Consider the following 17356-nt stretch of genomic DNA (forward strand, 5'->3'; position numbering starts at 1 on the left):
TTCCCTGTAGTTCATTTCATTATGACCCCTCCGCTTTATGAAAATCTAGGAAAATGTCCACCCCCCTCTTTTTCCGACCCCCCCTACAATTAAGCACACAAGAGTATTCTGTTTGCTTAAAGACTTCCGCCATTATGGATGTTATGCGGTTGGCGCGAAAATGAAATTCTGACGACAGCAGTTCATTTACTTAGATGCGCAAGACAACTCGACTATGGATTCACAAAGTTCCTCATTGTGGCAATGTTAGGTCAAATACTCAAATACGCGATTAAATTTTGATGCAAAAAGTACAATTGCTGACCCATGGGAAACTCAAAGGCTGCATTTTTTCTACCTCGGATGCTACTTGCAGTTTTTTTCTTTACAAACTCGGTGATTTTCCAAGTTAATTGCTCGGACAACAATACAGACAGTAAGTATGGTTAGCTTTAAGTAACCTTTTTCTGACATTTTGTCAGCATGAACAAAAAAATAACTTTTCAAGCATTGTAGATATTAGGGGGACTTTAAATATTGGGTAAAGAATTTATAGATAGTTACTTCTTGGGTTATTTTACGCATCGGCCTGGGCCTCTGTATGGTGGTCCTCATATATGATCAATAAAAATTAGTTATTCAAAAACCTCCTAAAGATTCCTGTAAGTAACATTTGTTGTTGCCAACTTTTTCACAGTTTGCTGATCTAGTTAGTAAAAGATATAGGCATAATGCCTTTCATAACAATTTTTAATTTTTACATCGTAGGAACTTTGGGAAATTCACATAAGATAAAAACAGTGAAAGCTGACCAGGGCTCCTTGGTCATCACTGAAGTGAGTTCCAATGAGAATTGTCTCACTAAAGGACAACCATTCATCATTGAAGCACGTTTTAAGTATAGAAAAAAGAAATTTTGGGCGGTCAAATTAAACAACACAGAAGTTGAAGATCTTAAAAATGTAGTCTTTGACAGTGGTAGAAATGCCACTGTCCGAATTGTCTCTGGTCTTTATGGCAGATATGGCAACACTACTCTCGAAATCATCATCTCTGATAAAGAAGAGAAGAAAATTTTAATAAAAAATATATGCGTGCGCTTTCAAACAGACAAGGTGGAAGTATCGGTCACAACGGCAGTAGCCAGAGGAACGATTGTGAAATATTACATAGAGTCAGAAAATCCAAGTAACGCGGATAGGAGATTTAGTATTGGGTTCGGAGATGGTTCTTTTGGGAGCAGCAACCCATTGATTTCTCCGCTAGACAATGTAGAGAAAGTGTATCGTTATCGAGGTACCTATGAATATGACTGGGTAATATACGTAAATTCAATTGCAACTGCAACAGGGGTTGGCAAAATTAAAGTGATAAATGCTGTTCAAGACTGCTACAACTTTCGCTTTTCAACAAGTATTGCTCAAAACTGGCCTCAGAATAGGGTTCAGTTTTGGATGAGACATATGTGCTATTATTTTGAATCGCCGGATGAAGCAACTTACAGGATTCACTTTGGAGATGGTGAAATCACGGCTTGGCTTCCACTGCCTCGACTTAGGTGCTCTCGATATTCTTATTTAGTACAGCACACATACAAACTGCCTGGGTGCTATGACACGTGGTTTGAAATGAAAAATCTTCTTGGGTGGTGCCATTACAGCGGCTTTGTATGGATGAAAAAGCCCCTGTCTTCATTGACACTGGAAGTAAAGAACACACCACTGTCAAAAAAAGTTGAAAAAGAAGTAGAGGGAAGCATGGCGACATACCTGCGAAAAAGAGATCCCTTTGAAGTAAAAGCCATTACTACTGGTGGGCGGTGCAGAACTTATGACTGGAAGATTATCAATCCATACTGGCATAGAAGTTCATGGGAAGTTGATAGAACTACAATAAGTCATTTGTCTGCTGGCACTTATGATCTGGAAGTAACAGTATCTAACAAAGTAAGTTCTCTTGTAAAAAGGAAAAGAATAGTTCTGATCGATACGATCACAGAACTCTCCCTCTTAGCTTCTGATCCAACACAAAATGGCAGAATTGATTTTTATTTGCTTGTCAAGGAACACGAGGATGATACGCAATTTTTCTGGGACTTTGGAAATGGTGAAACCATTAGTGAAAAAAACCCATCTTTTACACCAGCTAAAGATTTGCCAAACATTAATCAGGCCCGAGGAAGCGAAAGTATCAATCTTGAAAGCTACGTTGGCTTGATAAAACCATACACATACCGCGAGTTTGGGACATTCATTGTCAATGTAACGGGTGTGGACACTCTGGTAACTTTAGAAACAAGCAGAACAGTGTACATCTCAAAGAAAGTTTGCAGAAGACCAGATGTAAAGATATTAAAAGAGAAACAGAAAACGCACTTGATTTTTGATTTCCGTGAATCATTCACTATTCTAACAAACGTCACCATTGAATGTGATGATTCCAGTGAAGCAGTTTTTGACTGGTCAATTTTCAAAAGCAGCAAAGATGATTTGGATAACAATCGCTTGATCGAATCTGATAAAGTTACAAAGTAAGTGATTTTTCCTTTACTGCTGCCTATTCTTTTTAAAAAGATCATTAATTATCAACACAAATACCCCCTTGTTAAAATAAATATTAGCAATTTTCATTCAAATGGCAGAGTAAAGCTATTTCTGCAGGCTTTTTTCTAAAATTTTGCTGGCCATGTTTCTTCGTTGCAATAAATCAAAAAAATTTCAAGGCACCACAATTATAATTAGGGTTGAACAGTAATATGCACCAAAATCATTTGGCAAATTTTTGTAGATTCTTTTATTTAAAAATCTTTGTTAGTATCAAGATACATTGTTTTGAATAGATTTCCGACTGACGTTGTTACAAACCAAAGGGAAATTACTATTCAAAAGAGAACACTTAACCCTGAAATATACAAAGTGAAGCTCGAGGTTTCCATGAAAACACTTGGATATTCTGAAGCAGATGAAGCATTTCTTGAAATTTCTGCTGAGCCATTGCATGTGAGGATAGAAGGAGGATCGACTAGGCTCTTGTCGTGGCAAGAAAAAGTCTTTTTTGATGGTTCTTCTAGCTACGACCCAAATGTTCTGCAAGGAAATGCAAAAGACTTCATCTACAAATGGTACTGTAGAGTGAAACCTGGTTCTTTGCACTTTGTCATAGGAGGCGGTGGCTGTTTTGGCCACGGTCATAATCTCATTGAGCACCACGAAGCAACGTGGACAATTGATGAAGAAACTTTTGTTCGAAATGCTGTATACATTGTAAAATTGGTTGTGGAAAGCCGAACATCGCCTGAAAGGTCAGGTTTCTTTGAGCAATATGTTGACATTCAAGCTGGAACGTTTATGAAAACTAGTATACAGTAAGTGAAAGATACTTTTCATTTGATGTGTATTTACAGTTTCTAGAAATAGCTGTTGTAGCAATTTAAAAGGTGCTAAATATTGAGTAAAATAGAGAAATCGAGATCCCCTTAAACAACCACTTTTTGACAACGAAATGCGAAAGTGAAAAGGAGTGACAAATATGAAGGACAATACTTTCGAACTGACGAATGCAGCCAATATAGGACAAATTTTTATAGCTGCAGTTGAAACAAATAAAACTATTGTTGCAGCTTGGTTGCTTACTGTGGACAAAATTTAGCACTAAATAACTTTCCGGCCATGCTTTCCAGTCTGTTGGTAAAGTTGATGATATAATTCAGTATCGGCAAGGACTATCGTCTGATCGCGATTCTCGAGTTTAATTGTACACGTCTAATTCTCAAGAGGCTTGCTGGTTCAAAATTGACAAAGTCTGTCGTTTTCAGGAGGCAGCTTTCATTCTTAAGTCGCTAACAACATGTCCTTGAAACCCAATAATTGCTTTTCTAGGTGCAAAACTAATTGTCAAGACAGGCTAGACCCACAAACACGATTATCCCTAATTGGAAGCTGCGAGAATTGTGGGAGATTTGTGAATTACAAATGGAACCTTCTGGACAAGAGTACATTTCAAGTGGTTCCGATTGACTGGATGTCTGACACCCGAACACCTCAGCAATCAGTATCGTTTGTCTTGCTTCCTGGAATACTGGCACAATCGAAGGAATATTTGGCAAGATTCACTGCTACAACTCCAACAGGTTTGCCAAAATAGCATTGCTTTTAATTATATTACCAATATTAAACAATCTCCTTCTTGATGTGAAACTGTACTTAGTTTTTCTCAGTTTAAATCATAATTTTAGGTATTCTAAATACGTTTGTTTCTGACGATTAGAGGACCTATAGATCTTAAAACTACTTGTTAAATTACAAATCCTTCAAAAACTAGACTACATCTATTGTTTTTTGCCAATTTTTGCTAACTGCTTAAGGAGGCATTCAGAATCTTGTGTTAATAAAAGAAGTAACAAGTAAAGGAAATGCTAGTATACGTCTAAAGAACTCTTTGCCGAGGCTTTACAGTGATTAGTGACAGTTTATCAAAAGCAAAGTCTTTATACTGCTACTTTTGCTTGCAAGTTGTCTATTTCATCAAATGACCATGATAAATGCAAGGATGCTGTGCATTGTTTAACATCCATGTAAAGCAATACTCAATAATTCCACAATGATTCTATTAACTAGGTGAAGAAGGTTACAATGATTACGGTATTGCACTAAGCAGCCCACCGTATGGAGGAAATTGCAATGTAACACCTTCTACTGGAGAGGCAGTGAAAACACAATTTTATATATCTTGCCATGGCTGGAAGACCAATTCAGTTGCATTGAAATACTCTATGTCTCTCATAAAGAGTTCAGCTGTCGTTGGCGCCGTGAAGGACAACTCAGAATCCACATTGCTTTCGTATGGGCCCTTGCCATACACTACAGCCAAATTGCCAGAAGGAAAGCGAGACAGCGATTACAAACAGTTATTGGATATTCGAGTTATTGACTCATATGGAGCGAGTTATGTTACCAATATTACTGTTAAGGTAGCTGTTAATTACATGTTTGCAATTTTTCTAGAAATGCTAGAAAAAGAGAAACTGTTAGTTTTAGCATCCAAACTGCAACTGCTGATACCTTTGACAAGTTTGAAAACAGCTGGCTCAAACTTAGAGCCTAGAAATTATAAGAGAAGCCTTTTTAAGCATTTTCTCGTGCAGTGCCTTGAAAAGAAGCTACTACCTGGTTGATTTCTTGAATTTTAGGTTCTACCTTTCACTGCTGATGAGAATTCTGGTGATGATACGCCATTAGAATCAGAGCTAGAAACATTTGTACATGGGAAAGACAGCACGCTCGCAAAGTTATATGGTTCTGGCGATCTGCAAGGCCTTGGTAGATTCACAAAATCTATGGGAAAAAGTTTGGATACGGCTAAAAAAGAAAGCGAAAAATCTAGCGTTTCAAATACTTTGAAAGAAAAAAGAAGGAAAAAAAGAGAACATGTAATTCAAACTTAAATTCTGCCTTAATTTCGAGCAAAATTTCTGTGAAAAAATTGCTTAATCACTTGGCTTATAAAATACTATCTATCATTCTCAGAATACTGTTTTGCTGGTTCCTAGAAAACAATTTTGTCCGTTTTTGCTTTCATTTTACTCTTTTAAATTTGCAGATGCGAGAATCTATTGTGGATTCCCTGACTGATCTCAAGGTAACAACCCTGGATAACTTTGGGCTCATTAGCAGTGCATTAGAGAAAGTTTCTGTATCTCCAGATGAACTAAGCAAGTCTTCACAGGTATTTCAAGTACAGCAGTAATATTCTCAGAGCTTTTGTGTAAAATAGGTTAGTAGGAATCAACACTGATTAATGCAAAAGTAGACACAATAAACTGTCTTGCTAATAATTTTTTGGCTTTCTCTAAACAGAAGATTATAACTTTCTTTAAACTGCAAAAATTGATGAGCCTGATTGTAAATGTTATTGAAATAATGATAACATTGCTAATGATTAACTGTAAAACTGTTAGCATTTGTATTTAAAGCACATATTTCAATCTGTTTTCCAACATTTTATCGCATTGTCATTGGCCCTACAATCTAAGCAGAGGTGTTGAGACAGCCCCTAACAAATGCCCGGCAACATGCATGTTTTGTCTACCCTCTTATCCCCTCCCTCATTCAAATTTGAGATTTGAACCCTGTTTTTGCAAAGATATAAAGATTAAGCTGGTGGAAGAAGGAGGGGGTGATAAATCTCAACATGGTCTGTCTAAGACTGTAGCTCTGAACATTGAGCCATTTATGCCGCAAGCTATGTGATTAGACGATAGGTCTGATTATTTTAAAGGACAAACTTCTGAAGTTTTATGACTCATCTTGCAAATTCATGGATGAGAGCTACTCGCAGTGGGGAGAGCGTGATCCAAAGGAAATTCAGGATGCCTATGGAGGCTTTCTAGAAGGTGTTGCCAATGTAATGAGCTCAGCAGTTTTGAAAAGATCCGGAACAGTAACACAAGGACAAGATAAAGCTGATGTAAGTTTTTACTTTATTTCTATTTTTTATATTCCTTCTCATTGTGTTTCGTAGATGCAAAATATTTAGCTTACTAAGAATTACAAAATGGCAAAAATAAGAAATTATTTTTTTGGGATGATGCCCTTTTGAATTTAGAAATGTACTAGTAAAAGATCACTAGCATATGCCGATGTCAAAGATTTTATTTCCCAAAAAAGGCTCTTTTGTCTAGGATTTTTTTAACTTCCTGTTAGAAGAATGAAGCTAATAAACTTTTGCAGTATCTCAAATTCACAGAAGACGCCCTGAGAATAATCGAGAATTCAACGTCTATTTTATTTCGCTCAATGGTTGCAAACGAGATAGCAAAACGCATTAGTAGTGAATCAATATCTGTTGAGATGAAGAGGTCAGAAGAGGATCGCCTTGGCATTTTCCATATCCAGACACTGGATGGTGGCAAGTTAAAGACTCCATCTAAAAAAGGAATATTTGGAGAAAACCAAACAAATAATGATGTTATAGACATGAAGGTACAACTATCGACATATTTGGCATAAAATTAAATAAGATATCATCTTTAATCAAAAATCAGTTTTTAATAGTCTCCCTTATCAGCAGTCTTTAGGTACCACAATCTTCCCTGCACTTGAAAAGAAGCAATCGCTTTGAAACAATCATTATACTTCCATTGTCAAGTCAAGGTGTAGATTATTTCTTTTATTGCACTTTTAGTAAATTCACAGGGCAAATTATTCATCAATTTAAGAAGTTACAACTTCAATTGAGACTGTTGTCTGCAATGACAACATTTTTATTCACATTCTAAGATTGTCTCTCTACTTATCTTTTAAGATGGTCTCTCTATCACGAAATCCTTTTACCTGGGACAAAGGAAACATTGGAAAAGTGATTTCGCCGTCGGTTTCCAGCGTAAAGTACATTGTAAATGGCAACGAAGTTCCAGTGACGAACCTCCCTGCCGGTGATGAGGTGGTATTAGAGCTGCCAACACCAAACCTTACCTTGGTGACTATAACATTGTATATATCTCCAAAAACTACAGTGTATTTACTTATTGAACTCACCCTTATCATCAAAGTTCAACATCCTTTGGAATTTTAATTCGTTTTCCCTTTATCATAATTATTGAATCAAAAAAATTATTTCTTTGGTATATCTTTGAACAATTTATGATGATTAGATGCGTTGATTGACTTTTATTCTTGCATTAAAATGAGTTCCTTTAAAAATATACATGCAGTTTTAAATTCTGTCAGGTAGTTGCAATCTATGATCTAAATTCAACGTGGTAGTAAAATGGTTTCTTTAAAAATTCTTAGGTAAATAGAACAATAAAAGTGAACCCTGGTGAATTCCATGTTATCCGCATGAATTTGTCAGCCATTGGGTTAACAGTGATGCTGAAAACACGCTGCTATAAGAATACCTGTCGAGTTTTTATACGGTATGGCGGCATCCCTTCTCTGTCTACCTACTCTGATTCGTTTGACCACAGCAAAGACAGTGGAGACAACGATTTTAGACGCTATTCAAGAATTAACCATACAACATTCAATTTGGGAATTTTGAACCCATCCGAAAACTCATCTAACTCCTTATCCGATGAGGCTGCAATCTTTGAGATGCTGTCGTACACAACAGGATGCTTCTACTGGAAAGAAGACGATGAAGTATGGAGCTCAGAGGGTTGCAAGGTATGCCTATTGCAGAAAGTGTTAAAATGATAGGACTGTGCAGTGTCGGTGCCAGCTACTGCAGAGTGGGAGGGTGATGGGTGTTGCAAGCGAGACCACGCTCCTGTGGCCTCGTTTCAGTACTTTGTACCAGGTTAATTTCTCTTATGAAATATTATCTACCCCTACCTAGCACTTTTTAATCAATTTCTAGAAGTAATGTATGGACCATATTTTGACAAGATTGGGGGAGGGGGTAATACCCCCAACCCCCCTCATACCACCCCTTGGCACCGCCACTGAGACTGCGTATGAAAGAAGCCGCTACCAACTGCAAAAACCTTCATTTTTCAAAAGTATGTTTCAGAGCCTATATTTCATAACAATTCATCTAGACCTTACAATGCATTTATTGCTTCATGATTGTACATTACACCCAGAAAACATGATGCTGTCTACTACGTTTTGCTTACAGCGAGCTGACTCACCTTAGCTAAAGTTCAAGCTGAAACCATTTTTTATATCCAGCATTTTGCTATTAGTACGTAAAATAGAGCTGTTCGGAATAGCTATGCCTGTCAAAATTTGGTATATTTTTCTATCTTGGCCAGTACATGAATTATCTTCAAATTCCAGCTATCCAATGAAACAAACCCCAACAAAACAGTTTGTATTTGCAATCATCTAACATGGTTTGGTGCAGGCATCATGGTGCAGCCGACTTTAATTGACCCAAAGAAAGAGATTCTCAAAATAAAAAAGCTAGATGAATACCCAGCGTTACTAGCTGCAGTCTGTCTGATATGTGGCTTGTATCTAATTGCAATAGTATGGGCCAGACATAGAGACAGAAAGGACGTTCTTAAGGTAAGATTATGCATAAAGAGTAGTGTAACCACAATTTTCCCTTTTTGTAAGGTAGGAGACGGGTTCAAGACTTCTTAGATAGATCTAGGCTTTATTTGCATCTTAAAAACGACTACTTGGTCAAATTTTGGGAGGCCACCCTGGTGATTCTACTACTAACAGAAAAGTGTTTAAATTAGTGCTGCGCTGGCCCCCGTCTCTTCTTCTATGACTTCTTTTTAAATTTATTTGACTGGCTATGGAAGACTAATATGATTTTACAGATTCTAACAATAAAATAGCAATACAGTTTATGGAAGTCTTAAATCGTCTGACCCACCGGTTAGAAAAAATTCTGCCTTATTAGAGACATTACTATGTGGTCCAATAATTCTCTCAAAAATATCTAAAACAAAGATAAACAAAGATATAAGACTATGCGTTTTTTGCATATGTTTGTGATAGTTTCTTCAGAATAAAGTAGTCGACTTACTTGTCAGCTGCAATTCTTGGTTTATATTTAAAGGACGAATCTTCAAACTTTTTTCTTAAGAAAGCCACCGTATATGCGACTGCAATTTGGAAATACAATCTCAATGTCGGATGTTTTCTGTTAATTATGCTGGGTGGTTTGGAGACTGTTGGAATTTTACTGTCTGTAGAAAAGATCTACGTGAGTTAACGATTCTTTCAAGTACTGCTCTTGCCTTGTAGACCGCTTTAACAATCGTTGAAAGCTGCTGTCAAACGCACAAGTATCGATACGATGTGACGATTTACACTGGAAGTCGGCCTGGTGCTGGAACATCTTCATGTGTATGTATGATTCTAGGAGGCAGCAACGGCGAAAGCGACCCATACTGCCTTTCGAATCGTTCTGAAGTCTTATTTCAGCGTGGGAATGTCGACTCCTTTCTTGTTACCAACGAAGAGGTAGGCTGTTACGCAAAAAGGCTTTTATTTGAGTCCTTTTGTTAATATCTACAATCATTGCAAAAAGTACTTGGAGAACCAAAAAGTTTGCGTTGTGTTTTTATATTTTGCAATTCTTTTCCCGGATACCCCTATTTCCGCACCCCCTTCCCCCCGAAACAATGTTGATAATCTAGAAAAATATCATAGAAGTTGGAGAAAAACGCGCCCTTCCTAATCCCCTATGCCGTTTTGTAGTAAACGAACATTGTTCAAAGGGGGAAGGGGAATGACTGAATTTTCTCTTGAAAACTGACGTTAGTGTACCATAACTTTTGGCAAGCATTGTAGCTTGTATTTAGCTCAAATAGCTTTCAATCATTGCCATTATTTTTTCATATTTGATTTATTCTTAATAACTAAATAGAAACTTAAAGCTGTGTTTTTCATAGGATTTGGGTAAAATAAAGTGGATTCGAATATGGCATGATAATACCGGGAAAAGAGCATCTTGGTTTCTAAGTAGAATCATTATCACTGATATTGTCAGAGGAACACAAGCAACATTTATATGCCACACATGGTTAGGAATAGGGCTTGATGATGGACAAATTGACAGAATATTTCTCGCTGCAGATGAAGAAGAGTCAAAAAATTTCGCAACGTTGTTTCTTACGAAAACAGCCAGAGGCTTCAGTGATGATCACCTTTGGTTTAGCGTTGCCATGAGGCCATCAAGAAGCCACTTTACCCGCTGTCAAAGGGTGTCATGTTGCCTTGCTACACTTCTATGCACAATGCTGGCAAATGCTATGTTTTATCAGAGGACTGCTAAAGTCGGTACTGAAATAACCCTTGGCTCATTCTCATTCAGCTGGCACCAAATTGCCATTGGTGTTGAGTCAGCTCTAATTGTCATCCCAATCAACCTGTTAATTGTCAACTTATTCAGAAAAGCAGCGCCTTCTGTATGGTATGCAACTAAAGAAAAGGAGGTTGAAGAGAAAGAGGTTGAAGAAGAAGTAGTACGAGTAGAAGAGGATGACGTAAAACTAAATGAGGAAATAGAAGATGTAGAACACAGTGAGCCAGCACAACCTACTAATGAAGTAAAATCTGGTTTCCATATTCTAGAGATTCAAGACCCAGCAAACATGGACTGCATAAAGCCTCCCCTGCAAGTTCAAAATGTCTTAAATTCAGCAGAAACTAACGCCAGTAAGGAGTTGATCGTTAAAGAACATGTCCACCTTTCTTCGGATGCCGTGTCACATGATACCATGAATATAATCGATTTGCTAGGTGCTCTGGAAAGCAGTTGTCCTAATTATAATCTTTCTGAAGAATCTGTAGCTAAAGCAACTGATCTTCAATACAATAATAAAATACTTCATATGCCTGTTACAGATGTAAAAGAAGTAGTTAACAAAGTAGAAGTAGTTAAGAACAGTAAACATAACCGGCTTTCACTAAATTTGAAATATCTTGATACCATTGGGCAATGCCGATCAGTTTCATCTGATAGAAGGAAGCTTCGATGCAGTAAAAGGCATCTAAGATCAAAAGGCACTTCTAACGGTATAACGATCAACTCAAAAAGTAAGTCTCAATCACATTTTAAAGCAAAGATAAAAAGAAGCTCTTCAAGACAGTTCACTCAGCAAAAACCACTCTCAAGACATGGGAAACACCGAGCAAAATCAAATTCTGTCCTGCAACAAGCCAGAAAAGTTACAACAGAAAGACAAAATGGACAAAATGTCAAGTCAAATGTAGCAAGATCAAAACCCTTAGCAGAAACAGAAGTGAGCAGGGAAAATATTATAATTACAATTGATTCAAGCAGCTCATTTGCCGGTGAGTATGTGAAAAGATAGGTTGTAAGTGTATTTGTGAACTAGTGCTTATTGCAACAAAGGACTCGATTTTGAAATATTTCTATTTAGAATCTAAATGTTTTATAAGACATCCTAAATTTAATCCCATTACGTTGTTAGTACCATTAAGTCCCCTCAAAAGATAATGACATCCTCTGCCTTTTAAATTATGTCCCAAAATCCACCAACTTTATAGTTTTTTATGTTTCTGTACCAGGTCAAAAGCTCCAAACTATTATATGTGCAGAGGTTTAAAACTATATTGTGTTATCTTAAGTTTATCTTGTGTGCTGCACGGATTATTGTACTGTTTCAATATTAAGCGTGCTTTGCACAGTTGCAGGACTTGATTGATTATTATCTAATGTTTACTATTACCTACTATCATTATTCGAAACTTTGGATTATCAAAAAAATCTCGTACAGGAATCGTTAAATTTTTCAGATTGATTTTCTTTCGTAGGCAATACGCTAGAGACTGATTTGTCAAATGATGAATTAGATTTATGTGGTTTTCTGAACGACAAACAGGATGACAAGCTGGAAATTGTTTCTGTCAAAAAGGAACAAGTACATCATACCATCTCGAAAAATATCTTACGAGATATCCTACACAGAAAAAAGTCGGAAGACATCGAAGGTTTGCTAATACCAACCTTGAATGCTTATTTTTGCAAGACACTTAAGTCTTGTCAACCCTTAGTCATCAAATTACCCAACCATTGTTTGGCGAAGAGGATTAGGCACACAAATAAAATTCATCAGTAAAACTAATACCAACCACAACGGCAGTAATCAACTTTATTTTCTTTAAGAATAATACAAAGTTGAATTACCAGTCACTCTACTAATACCTTTACTTCCAGCAGATAAGCCTAAGAAACAAAATGGTGCTTCACTTCTTCTACCACACTGGTGCCTTTATTTTGGGTGGTTCATGTGTTTCCTGACTACGTTTGTTGCTGGTTTCTTCACTCTGCTTTACGGACTCAGTTTTGGCCGTGTTGTCCAAGAGGAATGGCTTGTTTCTCTCTTCACGTCTATGTTTCAAGACATATTCATTTCCCAACCCACAAAGGTATAAAACGTTATGCATTCCAGTAACACATTCAATTCGTTTGAACCATCAAAATAGTGATAGGTTTCATATTATCATTCTTCTCATTTCATTATTATGCAATTGTCCCTGTTTTAGCTTATCCATGCACCTGTATGATATGAAACAACATTTTTAGTCCCTTCTTTTGCACTCAAGCTAAAATTACTGGCTAGTTTGCCCGACTGGTCATGCTATAATCTTATTATCACTTATTATCTGATCACTTACTTTCTCTCAAAGCAATAGTAGTCAATTGTCTCAATTGTGCACCAACATTTTCCTTATCAATGTCATCGTTACTTGTCACTTGTCATCTTTTTAATAGGTCATTGTTCTTGGCTGCATCTTTGCATTCATTCTGAAGAAGCTTTCAGTAGACGAGCATCTTCCTGAAATCAAGTTGGCAAAAAACGAAAAGTGGATCAAAAACAATCTTCCTCTGCAAGACAAAAGGACAGTTGGTTCAAGAGTGAAAATACCTCTTCTAACAGATTCCTATGTACGCAAGGCCGAAGAGGAAAAATTGAAGCAGGCAACGCTGTCAGAAGTCACTGTAGAGATTGTTGTGTATTTCTTTTATATATTTCTTGCCTTGCTGATAGCATACGGACACAGGTCTCCAAACGCATATATCATGGGAAACAATATCCAGTCATTGTTCATAACAAAAAAGTTTGATCAGGTATGATCCGCATGGCTGTTAATCTAGATAGGGTTCCCAGATAGTCGTTTTCAAATCAATTTGGAATATCTCATGTATACTGAATTTAATCAATATTCAGCGCAAATTTCCTACCATTTTATAAAACTATATTTTCCTGTGGCTTTGCTTGTCAACGGATAATTACATCTAGGAACAAACTTTTTGCCTGATTTTTTCTAACCAAATATTCTTCTGATCATCAATGCTAAGATGAAACTGTTGATATACAATATATCAATACCTCTCAAATGTCAATCATAACAATAATTTTCTACCCTAGCACATTTGATAGTAATTTGCATTGATTACAAAATCAAATTCAGGTGCAAAATATTCCATTTTCGCTCTTTCCATCTATGTTTTTTGCCACTTATAGATCAAGAATGTGAATGACTTTTGGATGTGGATGGATAAATATTTTTTGCCTTCGGTGTATGAAGAAAACTGGTACAATGGTGAAGCGACACGCCTACATGGATACCTTGCTGATCGCGTTACAATGTTAATTGGAAGGCCAAGGATTAGGCAAATGCGAGCGGTTCAAGGTAATTTGGAGGGTATTTACGTCTGCTGCTTTCAAGTTCGCAGACGTATACAAACACTGTAGCAATATTGAAAAAATTTTAACCTTCTCTCTCGAAATTAAGAAGCTTAAATTAAAAGCTTTCACATCAATTGCATAGAAATTTCCGTAAAAGATATGAGCTTATTTTTCGCCGGAAAAGTAAAATTCATTTCAGCCTAATAATGAGACCGTGCTTTAGTGTATTGGATGAAATTGCTATGGGAAGTACTGAGATGCCCTTTCTAAATATTGCACAAAAAAGATATTATATTCGATTTTTAATTGAACCTCTAATATATATTTTAGGACCTTGTAAGATATCCGGTTTTATCAGCAACGGCGAAATAACAACATGTAGAGGCACTTTAAGTGATTCAAATGAAGATAAGGCTGATTACTTCAAAGGATGGAAGAAAAACGGGCCAGTACCAGACAGCCTTACTATTTCAAGTAACAACGAAAACCCATGGAGATACTCTCATTCAGATTTTCCTGGAAATTTTCTCATATCAAAGATAAGCTCATTTCAAACTGGAGGCTACTTGCGGACATTGGGGAAAACGTCAGCAGAAACTAACTCTACAATCTTGTATCTAAAAGAGAATCTCTGGCTAGATACAAAAACTCGAGCCTTGTTTGTCGAATTTACAACATACAATAACAATGATAATTTCTACTGTATTGTCTCACTTGCAATGGATTTCAGCCCTACAGGAGGAGTTACACCTTATCCTTCAGTAATAACGACAAAACTGGATCGCTATAATACCCAGTTTTCGTTTTTCCTTGCAGCCTGTGAGATCTCTTTCTTGCTACTAACGCTATACTACATGCGACAGGAATTTAAAGTTTTTCACAGGAAAGGATTTGCTTATATCCGAGAGTATAGCACGCTTGTAGAACTGCTTTCATTTTGTATCACATGGGCATCATTTGGACTTTTCATCATCCGCCATGGAGTCGTTAGCTGGACCAAAATGATATACAAAAAAAATCCTGCTGGTTTCACTGGCTTTCAACAGGCAGCCTATATCGATATAGCTTATGGCTATACGCTGGCGGCAGTTGTAGTCATTGCATTTCTAAAGGTCTTGAAGATTCTTCGCTTCAATAACAACATGTTACTTCTTTTAATGACATTGAAAAAAGCTAGCAGTGGTATCAAGAACTATTTTCTGTTCATTGGCATTGCATTTGCTGCTTTCACGCAGTGGGCCTATCTGAGCTTCGGACAACATCTTCCTGATTATGCTTCTTTCCTAGATTCGTTTATGACGATACTCAACCTACTTCTTGGAGCACCCCAACTGAATAAACTGATGGAAACTGATAGGATCTTTGGTCCTGTCTTTTTTATCTGGTTTGTATTTCTGATATCTTTTGTTCTGATGAACCTGTTTCTGGCCATGTTAATGGACGCATTTTCTGATGTGAGAAAAGAACTGAGCAACCAGCAAAACCAATTTGATATACTTGAATTTCTGCACTCGAAGTTTGCAGACGCTTTTCCCTTTTTAAAGAAGTTAATCAAAGTTGATTCTCAACTTAGTGGCATTGAGCAGTATTATGAAAATCGACTTCAGCAGAGGAAAGGTGATAATATAACAGACAATTATATTGGATCCCTCGTGGCGAAGATTGATAACTTGGAACAAATCATTGAAAATTTTTGTTCGACTGAAAATGAGGAGCTGAAAGAATTCGCACTCTTGGCATTTGAAATAAGAATGAAGAAGAAATAAACTTCGCAATATAAAGTAATATACGATAACAATCCTTAGACGTTTTGATTTAAGAATCGTAATTTCAATGCAAGACAACAATTCATCTTAACCAATTACTTTCATAGTTTGGTTTACAATTCAAGGAAAGGATATTTCTTTATCAAACTGGTATCATTTCACGATTTATAAGGCAGATTTGAGCGTTTTATAAAAGTTTTAGACCCTAGATTGCTTGCAAAACTCATAGAAATAAGCGTTACTGATCCTTGGCGTCCATCACTACCCAGAGTTTAAGTATGAAGAGTATGATACCAAGTATGAAGAGTATGATTTTTGTGAAAGGACATGGGCAAAATCGTTTCACATCACTACCCAGAGTTTAAGATTTAGTGTTCTGCTCAAACTTGGTTTCGTTTTTAAAACTTATTTTGCTTAAACAAATCTCAATTGCTTTTCAAATTCACATGCTGGTTGTTTTTATTTTGAAACCTGGGAACCTGGGCATGCTTTTGGCTATAAACTTCAGGAAATCTTTAATGGAAGTGACCTTGTTAAAAATCATAGCCGTGTGGAAATATGCACGTCTTGCTTTCGCAATATTTGACCCTGGCTGTTGTTAATGATGATGTTTAGTCAGTCAGGCTATTCTTATTCGCTGTTGTTAATGCGAGCTTTCAGTATATTTACACTCATTAATGTTTGAAGATTGCACGAAATAGCGGAAAAATTGCATACGGAAGCACTATTCATCGTACACACTTCAGAGTATAAACTTCAGACAGTAACCGATAGTTGGCAGAAATTTACATCCAGGTCCAGATCCAAGGTAACATGAGAGGAAGGAAGACGCAATTAATTGATCTTGTTAATACTCATTAACGTTTTCAAACTTTACCTGCATCAATCTCTACTGTTATCATCAAGGATAAGGTTAATAAATACCATTCCAATTTGAAATACCCGTTGTATTGTTTGAACTTCATTGCATAACCACGTCAAGCCCAAAAAATTTAATGTTTTCGCAAAATTATACTTGTGCTATCTTGTGATATTTATCAGCAAAAGTCGAGAGCCAATTCCTACTAAGGGTTGATAATATATTACATGATTAAAATGGTTTTCAATAATCTAGCAAACTTGATGCTTGTTCGGGTGAAATGGGCGTCTCTCCACAAGACAGAATTGATAAAACTGAATTTATTACTAGGGATTGATTATGGGAATTCGTCGGTCTCCCTTTTTGGGTCTCTGGGGGGCTTACTACTTTTCAGACGGGGCTCAATATTTTTCTATCCTGGTTGAAATATGACATATTATGTTATAATTCTATCAAAAAGTTTACATCAGCGATGCAAGCGATGTTTAATGAATATCACTGTTTCTGCTGCGTAGCTGTATAGAAAATATAGAGATAGGATTTTTCAAAAATTGTCCTTTCTTTTATGCACCTTTTTACTTTAAAACTCCCTCCTGGCCGATTAACCACCCCTCCCTCCCAAGAGAAACG

General features: G+C 36.7%; 1 protein-coding gene across 1 annotated transcript; it reads left to right on the forward strand.

The window, feature by feature from the left end:
- The first annotated feature begins 710 nt into the window (after positions 1-710).
- Positions 711-17313, forward strand: LOC135682179 (polycystin family receptor for egg jelly). The gene is made up of 18 exons (XM_089112939.1): positions 711-2509; positions 2819-3336; positions 3815-4108; positions 4596-4948; positions 5168-5407; positions 5578-5703; positions 6256-6444; positions 6681-6959; positions 7282-7455; positions 7770-8144; positions 8760-8990; positions 9684-9902; positions 10334-11738; positions 12222-12482; positions 12580-12836; positions 13183-13539; positions 13937-14163; positions 14244-17313. Exons 1-18 carry the CDS (start codon positions 711-713, stop codon positions 15865-15867), a joined length of 8928 nt encoding a protein of 2975 aa, XP_088969065.1. The 3' UTR covers positions 15868-17313.
- The last annotated feature ends 43 nt before the right edge of the window (positions 17314-17356 follow it).

Source organism: Rhopilema esculentum, chromosome 16 (genome assembly GCF_057945365.1).
Source record: "Rhopilema esculentum isolate cy_ngs chromosome 16, ASM5794536v1, whole genome shotgun sequence".
Classification (NCBI taxonomy): Eukaryota; Metazoa; Cnidaria; class Scyphozoa; order Rhizostomeae; family Rhizostomatidae; genus Rhopilema; species Rhopilema esculentum.

Bases quoted from the DNA above. Each gene is read 5' to 3' on its own strand.
- LOC135682179 (XM_089112939.1), top strand. From the start codon at position 711: ATGCCTTTCATAACAATTTTTAATTTTTACATCGTAGGAACTTTGGGA. The intron at 2,510-2,818 runs GTAAGTGATTTT...TGTTTTGAATAG, and splicing joins GAATCTGATAAAGTTACAAA to ATTTCCGACTGACGTTGTTA. The intron at 7,456-7,769 runs GTGACTATAACA...AAAAATTCTTAG, and splicing joins CAACACCAAACCTTACCTTG to GTAAATAGAACAATAAAAGT.